Source organism: Lissotriton helveticus, chromosome 5_1 (assembly GCF_964261635.1).
Source record: "Lissotriton helveticus chromosome 5_1, aLisHel1.1, whole genome shotgun sequence".
Taxonomy (NCBI): domain Eukaryota; kingdom Metazoa; phylum Chordata; class Amphibia; order Caudata; family Salamandridae; genus Lissotriton; species Lissotriton helveticus.
This window is the reverse complement of record NC_136065.1, coordinates 941,004,728-941,014,217: the sequence shown is the minus strand read 5'-3', so window position 1 is coordinate 941,014,217 and position 9,490 is coordinate 941,004,728. Positions and strand designations below refer to the sequence as shown.

The following is a 9,490-nucleotide window of genomic DNA, read 5'->3' as shown; positions in this document are numbered from 1 at the left end:
AGGTTTGTTTTAGGGGATCAGTATAGTAAAAGAGGTGATGATGCAAGGAGGGGTAGAGTAGGAGATAAAAGGTGGTCTGTTAGGTGTAATTACAGCAGGGAGAGTGTGTCTGAATGGGATGTAGGTATGTATGGTGTTGATTGGCTTTGTATTAGTGATGAGTGTATTTGTTAGTGGTATAGGTATTGTGTCGTTTGTGGGTGATGGTGGATATGTGTGGTAGTTGGGATAGTAGGGTGTGTAGATGTGGTTTGGTTGGTGGTGCATGCTGGTACATTTATCTGTGCATAGTGTTATGCGTGGTGTACATTTGGTGTGAGTGTGTTGCTCTGTTTGTGGATGTGGATGGTGTGGGCTGGGTATTGCTAAATCAGAAAAAGGGCAGCATTTCTGGCCCTGGTCCGTCTCAAACAGGCAACTACCCTTGTCCTCTCTGCCCTTAACAGGCTCAAACAGGCAACTACCCTTGTCCTCTCTGCCCTCAACAGGCTCAAACAGGCAACTACCCTTGTCCTCTCTGCCCTCAACAGGCTCAAACAGGCAACTACCCTTGTCCTCTCCACCATTAGCCTCGACGGCCGGGCTGAGACGCCCCAAGCCTGGCCTTTTATAGCCCTAGTAATCAGGTGACCCTTTCAGCCAATGGGAACCCTAGCCCTAACATTATCCAATCACAACACTAGCCCTAAAATCTAGAACCAATAGGAGACCATGACCTTACAGCCAATCTTAGCCCTAGTCCAAGCACCCAATCAGTTCAAAAACCCTGATCTCTACGTCCAATAAAGGCCTTAGCCCTGCCAGTAGTCCCAACCCAAGTCCAAGGAGCCAATGGTACAGGTAGCCCTAGTCCCTACTTCCAATAGAAAGCCTAACTCTACTCTTAGTCCCACAACTAGTCCAACAACCAATCACACCAGAAGCCCTAAATAGCTACTTCCAATTAAATGTCTAACCCTAGCCCTAGTCCCAACCCTACGATTGAATCACAGACCCAGAAACCAATAACAACCCTCAAATACCCAACCAATGAGGACATTAACCCTAACCCAATAGAAACACCAGATACAATCAGTGTGCACATGTACCACTAGCAGACCATGTAAGGTCCCAGCTACCTCAGACAAGGTTTGCTGGCCAGGGAGTTGGAAACTGCTTCTCCTGTTCAGAATTTGCACTTTGGACTTCTGCAGGTAAAGGCTTCACTAACTCGAAATCTAACAATACTGTTTGAATAAAACGTTACTCCCCCTGCTGGCCAAAAAACGAAGTGCACAGGCCCCAGTAAATACAGTTTAAACAGCTCACATGTGATGTAGAATATCCCTGTTGCGGGGAGGGGGGGGGGGGGTTAGGCCTCACTTGTTTTATAGTCTGGTGGGCTGGTACGCATAGTCTCCCATAACTTGCAAAACAGCTACACTGCATGTCGGTTCAAAACTGCCCAATTTGCAAATGTGGGCTACTTCTTTGGCAATAGGATTCACCACTTTTAATATGGGGCCCAGGCCTAATCCCAGTTCCTTACTCTGGCCCAGTCTGTCAACCCCCTCTTGGCTTACAAGGTTCTTCATTTATTCGTATCTGCGAGGCAAGAAGATAAAAATATACTTATGGTAGCTGCAGCCTATGGTGCCACCTACTGGCTGGTCACTGATAGCTAGCTCATGCGGAATTAATAGGCCAAACTTGTTTTCTTTTAACCTTTCAACTGCTATCCCTGTACTTGGCCTTTTTTGGCTATTTGGGGCAGTTTGTGCTTAGGCCTCTATAACTTTCAGGCCACATAAGCCATCCACACAAAAGTTGCATCCTTCCCCCCCCCCCCCTGTCCTAATAAAAAGGCTACCTCACTTGTGTGGCTGGGCCTATTGCATGCTAAAGGCAAGTTTCAAAGCAAGGGCAATGGGAGTCTAGCCCCTAGACTCTCATTGACCCTGGTTTGATTTGTCCCTGTTGTGGGCACTAGGCCAAGTCACAAGTGGGATAGCATTCTTATTAGGACAAGTGGGAGAACGCTGGGTGGTAGGAATTCTGTGGATTCCTGCTGATTCCAGAAGTTTAAGTCAAAGAAAGACAAGGTAAATGTCCAATTTTAGGCAAGTTTGGGACTTAACCCAACTCTGCTACCCATTTCTATATTGAAGAAACAAAAAAAGAAGAGAAAAAAAAGTACACACACACAAAATCCCTTCTAGCCAAGAAGATGGGGATGATTTAGTCCCCAGGGGGGCAGTAAGACTGTTGGGGTCATACTGGAGGTTAGGCCCAATACCTAGGCGGGACGCTCCCACCCATTTCTCCACCAAACAAAATCATCCCGGATATCTAGTGGGCTTTCTGCTTCTCGCCTCCAACCCGCCCCCCCCCCCCCCACTCACCCCAGGTAGATTGAAATATAACTACCTCCATTGTGCTTCTGGGTGGCAGAAAGACATTGTGGCCTGGGGGAAGGGCATTAGATAATTGCAAAGGGGGGTACCCCCCTCCAGATATAGTCCCTAGTGGTCTAGTTGTCTTTTTGCCCCCTGCTGAGGGCAGATTAGAGGAAAACTCATATCTGCCCCCGAAGGGCAGAAAGACTGCTGGGGTGTATTTGAGTGGGTCGGGGCTAAATTGAATGCCTGGGTGGGGTTCCCCCACCCATTTTGCCATTTAAAAAATCTGTGGTGTCTAGTGGGTTTTCTGCCCTTCCTCTCCCAGGGTCATATTGGTGGTAAAGAGCTCCAATCTTTTTTGAGCCTGGGGAGATGAGGGGATACACTAGTCCACTGCTAGATAAAATAAATTGGCTGGTGGTATAGTGGGCCTTCTGACCACCACCGGGAGCAGTTGGAGGAAAATGCCTCCTATTTGCCCCCGAAGGGGGCAGAAAGACATGCAAGGATGTATTTTTGCCTGCTTGGGGGCTAGGCCCTATGCCTAAGAGGGTCACCCCTACCCATTCTGCCCAATAAATGATCATTCCTGGTGATTAGCGGCCCTGTGGGGCAGATTGGAGACTAGAATCTCCAATCTGACCCTCCCCCCAGACATAGAGACTTTTGGGCCTGGGAGAGGGGGGCGGGAGAACTAGCCCAGAGTTAGGGGGCAGCTGCCCTCTCAAAATATGGTTCCTGGTGTCTAATGGAATGGAACCCTGCTGTGGAATCGCCCTCCTGCATCAATCCCCAATCAGGAATCCACTAGTGAAAGGTACCATTGGAAAGCGGAGATTCTTCCCTTTACACCACTCCTGTTGGCTTCGGTCCTCGGGGGGGGGGGGGGGTCTGAGAGACATCCCTGAGCACCGAAGCAGTGAAAGTAAAATGAGCAGATCAGCTCATTATAGTTTAAAAATGGCACCAATTGTCATTTCAGAGAAAACAAATAGAGAGCCACGGAAGCTGGTGGGAGGGCTCTTCCACCAGCTCCTGAGGCTACAATAAATAAAGGGAAATCCCTCAGGTGCTTACACCAAAGGGATTTCTTAACTCTGGTTTTCGGATGGCCTGGAGCGGTCCTCAGCACACAAGCACAGGTACTGAGGGTGGCCCGAAGGCTCCAGGCCTTCCTCATCACCAAAGTGATTAATATATGTGAATTCATTTTTTTTTTTAAAACATGGGTCATGAAAACCTGGAGACCTGGGGCAAACAGCCCCAGCTACCGCCTCTGTGACAGGCCTCGGTCTAAAAATAATAATCCCTATGACTGGAAGCAATTTCTGTGCTACCTCCAAGAACCTGAAAAATGCCCAACTATCTTTTAATCAACATTAGGATGTGTTCAAAAAGGTGCAAAACCTAGAATTACGTCTGGCAAGTCAAATAAGTTCTGAGGTGGGTGGATTTACTCCAAGGGCTCTTTTGATTGAGGTCTATGTTAGGTACATTGACAAGGACAGCTCTATGTTTTGACGCAATACAATTGACCAGAGTACATGTGTGGTATAATGAGCGCCAGCACTTAATGAATTAAGCAGCTAGCTTGCACATACACAGCCTGGCCCGCTGTACATTTATGTAGCCAGAATAGTGATTACGCAAAACACGGATAATATTCATTGCCTCGCCGTATTAAATACAATACTATGTAATTTGTAAGAAAAATAGTTTACTTTGAAAGTAGACAAATTTCAGCAAAAATGGTATAGGTGCTCTATGCATAGCAAAATTAATTCCAGCATTCACATATGGCTTTCTTTTATGAAACAGTTTGAAAATTACCCTTTTGGACCAATGATTATCCTGACATCTAAAATGCGAAATGTTTCACATTTTGTAGGCACTTGTAATGAATAGTGTTAAATCCCTGAAAAGGCTTCCATATAGTAATCTGAAGTTATACGTTGAAAGTTATTTTTGACAGTGCTTGTATGGGACAGTAACTTACGCTTTTAGTGAAAAAGAAAAATCTGTACATTACATGTATGCATTGAGAAAGTCCTGAAAGATTCTAGTTGTTCAAAACACAAAAACACAGAAATTCAATGCATCTGAAAGAAAAATAAATAAATTATAACATTTGCAGGCTTAAACCTGTAGCTAGGTTTCTTACATAAAAATACAAGTCTCTTGTGCCTCATAAAAAATGAACACTCAATATAATTTCCTTTTTGCAATCCACCCTTAATGTCCTTCTCACCAAAAATAAATTTGCAAGCCACAATCAGTTTTTTACTGCAAATAGTAATTTAGCTGTATCGCTGTGTCAATGTATTCCAGTCCCTTGTAGCTTCCATTAAATGGCGCTGCCCATGTCCTACCCATTCATCTTGATTTTCAAAAATTCTGCCACAGAACCAGCAGGTAAACTTAGATCTTATAACAGTTTTTGAGCTACTTCTTACAATTTTATACTTATTTTTGCTGGTCTTCTTCAGGGTTAATTTCAAAACAAATCTTTCTTTCACAGGACTCACTGGCAGGAACACTTTGTGACTCTTTGCAGTGTGTTCACTTGTAGTAAGTTTAGGTGTGCTACCATATGGAGTATGAATGAGAGCTTCAATAGTTCGGCTGGACAATGAAACCTTTACAACATGGCCTTTAAACTTTTTTATTGTCTTCATTACGTTTACTATTTCGGGGAAATCTGCATCAGGATGATTCAGAACCACAACTGGCTGATTCCTCCTAGGGCATTTCACATTTTGATTCAAACTGAAAGGAAGAAGCCTCAAAGTCTGTTTGCATTCTTTCGATGCCCTAGGTTCAAAGGTGTAAACGCATTCATTTGTCATACCACTTTGGTTTTTCTCTTTACATTTCCTAGCTAATGTTTTTTTCTTTGGAGGCATTTCAGACCGTAACTTAGATTTCTGTCGAAGACTCTTGTTTCTTTTAGCAGTCTCCGATTCTGACCGTTTGTTGTCCACATCATATTTGCGTTTTGGAACATTGAGTTTCTTACGATTACAGAGTGGTGGTTGTTGAATGGAACCACTAGGTTTCCTACAGTCTAATTCAGGTGTTAAATTGGTTGAACCTTTCTGCAATAAAGTCTTTAAATGTTTTGTGGAACACAATGGTTCTTCAGGCGGTGTAGATGCTGAAGCCGAGTTGGATAAAGAGCATTTTGATGATGCAAAAGTAGTACCTTCCAGGGACTGCAGGTCATCTAGATTTTTGCATGCAACAGGTACCGGAAATGGTGAGGACTGAACAATTTTAAGGACGTACTTCTGTTTTGGGCCATCAGAATTCTTTGGTTGGAAAATATGATTGGCTGCATTGGTTTGAAAGGAATTCTGGGGATTTCCTGTAGGAGAAGCATACTTTACAAAAACTGCTTGTCGACCATCAGGTAAGAGTGCATAAATAGGTTGTTTATTCTGAGCCTCATAGTGCAATTTGCCAGGTTCTAATGTGCCAGATGTAGCTCCAGGAGCTGCTTGTGTAGTACAATACTGGAGAACATTCAGGCCTGCAGGTAACCCATTCGCTTGGGAAGATACCCTAGCGACCTGTAAAGGAGAATTGATTGAATTAGGTACAATAAAAGGTCCTTGAAGAGGCACTTGACTTACCTGATTAGCTACTGATACAGAAGCTGGATTAAAATTAGAAGTAAGAGAATGATTTGCATTTGGCAAATGTTGTTGAACTTCATTATTCTGCGCAACACTATCTAAAACCTGAGAGTTACCAGTGGTAATATTTGCAACTGCACCAAAAGCTTCACCGCTGAAAGTTAGAATCATTCCAGGTCTTTTGCTAAGCAGACCTGATGAAGGGGGCGCACTGGATAATTGAACACCCGACACATTTGACGAGTAAACTGTGCTTCCCGAAATGATTTGTAATCCTGCTTGATTGGCAAGGTGCACTGGCAAAATAATTCCATTTGGAGATGATGCAGGCAAAAAAGCATTTTTTTCAGGCCGAGTTTGTGACCTTAATATTTTTACAGAATTTGAGCTATTACGATTGTGTGAGGGCACAGTGAGCTTTTCTTTAGCCAGCTGCTGATTTATTATTGCATTAGAATGGGTCTTAAGAAGTGAACTGATATTGGATGCTTTGATTGATGTGCCATCTTGAGCCCCATGTAATGATTTTGGTATTTTTTCCATCTCAAACGTTTTACCAGAGTATGTTGCATTACCTTTCAGCGCTACATTTTCTTCGGTGCTGGACTTCATGTGTAAACTGCCTACTTCAACAGATCTGGTAAAATAGCTGCTGCCCGATTGCTTAACAGAAGGTAACAGTAATTGATTGTCCACTGCAAGAGGTAGGGTTTGGTAGGCATTTAACTTTCCTTTTACTGCGTTTTGAGCCACTTGCCCTACTTTTATAGGAATAAAAGAGCATGCCGGAGGATTTTGTACAGAGTAAACAGACGCAAATTTTGGCACAGAGAGCAAGCTTCCGCAATTACCATGTGAAGGTGGAGGCAACTTACTTGACACCTGGTTACGGAGATTACCATTACCATTTTTCTGCAGGCTTTCAGAAACACTTAACTTAGTATCAGAGAATATGCAGGATTCTGGAGCTTTTACTTTACCATTTACCATGCTGCTTGCTGGAGATACCACAGAATTATCCAATGCTCTGTCTTTTGTAACATTTGACATGGATGCAGAAGGTCCATTCAGCTTGTGGCTTTTTTGAGAAAGCGATTGGTCACAGAGAAGTTCCACTTTCCGTTTTGATGTTCCTCTACAAGTGCTTCTTGAAATATCAGGATTGTTAGATCTGCTGAGAAAAGGTGACAGATCTCCTCCATCTATCATGGTTACATCAGAAAGATTAGGAAGGGAGGCAGATCTCATTGGCATATGAAACATACTTTTTGCTTTAGACCTTGCAGCTAAAGAAGAAGATGTATTCAAATTCCTAAGACCTGATAACAAATTGGTTTTCTTCTCTGTAGTTGGAGGTGATGCAGGACAATATTCATCACTCTGCGGAGTTGAATAATTTGATGCATGATCACTTGAACTTGAAGATGAAGGTTCACATATAAAATTTCTAGCTGTGGATTTTTTAAGACAAGCTTTGGCACCAGCTTTCAAGGAAAGAGACTCCAATTCAGATGAACATTCGCTTTGATTAGTTGCAGGAAGTAGTTTTAGTGCAATATGCTGTTTTCCATCCACCACCTTGAATCCCATAAATTTTGCACAGTAATTTGCTGGGACTGATATTTTGTTATTCTTCACCATAAGCACAGTGGGTCCTTTAACTGAATTTGTCAACACACCTGCACTCAAACTAGGGCCGTTATCTTGCTTAAAGCATGTTGCTATAGTTGGTTTACCACCTTGTGCTGCATGGATAACTTTACCTTGCTTTGCAGATGCATCAATTTCTTCTTTAACATGGAAGGAAGGTTGACTTGGATTTTCAGATTTGCACTGAATTAGGATTTGTTTATTAGTTACTATGGTTTCACCGTTGACAGCTTGATTTAGCTTCTGTTTCCAAAGAGCCGCCTTTGAGGTTTCATTTGCATATTTTGTCAAAACTAATTTTAATGGTGATTTATGTTCTACAAGTTTATACTCACATCCCGCATTTTCAGGAGTATCTTTTGAAAGCAGCTTCTCTTTGTGTGCGGCTATGATATGATTCACAATATTATCCTTTCTTGTTGAACTGAAGTCACAATACTGACAAGCGAAGGAAAATACGCAAATATGACCCTCAAGGTGTTCTTGAAACTCCATTTTGTTGAAAGAAACATAATTACATTTCTCACATTTATACTGAACATCACAGTGCCTATGCATGTGCTGAACAAATGTGCCGACATCTGAAGTGCGGAAGATGCATTGCTCACAACTAAATTCGCCATTAATGGAATGTTGGGATGTAAAATGTTTTGTTAAATCCAGTAAACTATAGAACTGTTCATCATTGCAAATGTCACATTTCACCAATGTACTTCGATGTGTTTGACGGTGTTGTGTAAATTTCTGAAAATCATTTGATGAAAAACTGCACATTTCACATGGATAATTAGGAAGCTCTCCATGATGCAGAAGTCTATAATGTTTCTGCAGATCATTTGGGCTATAACGAATTCCACCTTTACATTTTGGACAGGGGAAGTTGCAAATTTTTGCCAAGGTCTTACTTCTATCTTCATCTGAAACTCCATCTTGTTTTGGTGGCAGGTCAATGTCAGACGACTCATTTAGCTGACAATCTTTAAACGTAGCTTTTATAAGAGATTTTCTTGCTGTTTGTCGGTTATGTTGAAATACTCGTGTACTTCCATTTCCATCTTTAAATGTTACTTTATCTGAAAAATTCATTAATGGCAAGTCAATCTGCAAACGTGTAGCTTCATTTGAAGGATTGTCATTCGAAAACGCTGTTTGATGTTTTGCTGAAATTGAAGTCTTCTTAATTGTCATTTTTTTAACATCATTATCAGATTCATGAAGATATTTTCCAGCATAATCCTCTATACAACATTTAACTTGATTTTCGAAAACAGGGGAATATTGATTTTTCTCCGTCTTCATTTTTGTTCATTCAGTTTTCTCATGAAACTCTTCTTAAGTATGCAAGGACATTGTGGTTTGCCAGCGCCTTCATATCCGTAGAGTTGTTCTTTCATGAATCTGCAAGGGCAGAAAGTATGTGTAAAAATATTGCCAGTTCAACTTATCAATGACAAACAATTTTGACAGAAAAAGGTTAAATAAATGTTTTATTTAAAACGGTTACATTACGGTTGGTAACAAAGGAGGTGTTAAGAAACATATTCAATTGTTACATTATAAATTCTTTAAGCTGGGATACAGAACATCACCACCCATACTTACATTTGCACCAAGGGTGGAACCCAACACCATTCAGTTACTAATTCTAAGCACATTGTTTGGGAGTGTGCATCTTTGTCTGATGTTAACTTTAGCAAAAAGTGTTTGCTTTCGTAGCCTGTTTCACTGGCAAAACAACTGCATAACAGCAAAAGCAGCAAACACATTTCGGATTCTCCCAACCACTTGTCCATCATCCTCAATAGCTGGTCAGTAGACTTTTGAGAG

General features: G+C 41.9%; 1 protein-coding gene across 4 annotated transcripts in view; it reads right to left on the bottom strand.

Annotated features, from left to right (window-relative positions):
• Nucleotides 1-4,078: 4,078 nt before the first annotated feature.
• ZNF518A (zinc finger protein 518A) overlaps nucleotides 4,079-9,490 on the bottom strand; it is a 131,802-nt gene continuing 126,390 nt past the window's right edge. For all 4 annotated transcript variants that reach the window (XM_078643444.1, XM_078643445.1, XM_078643442.1 and 1 more), the window contains exon 3: nucleotides 4,079-9,061. In XM_078643444.1, the coding sequence (XP_078499570.1) occupies nucleotides 4,676-8,962 (4,287 nt within the window). In that variant the 5' untranslated portion in view covers nucleotides 8,963-9,061 and the 3' untranslated portion in view covers nucleotides 4,079-4,675. The remainder of the gene's footprint in view (nucleotides 9,062-9,490) is intronic.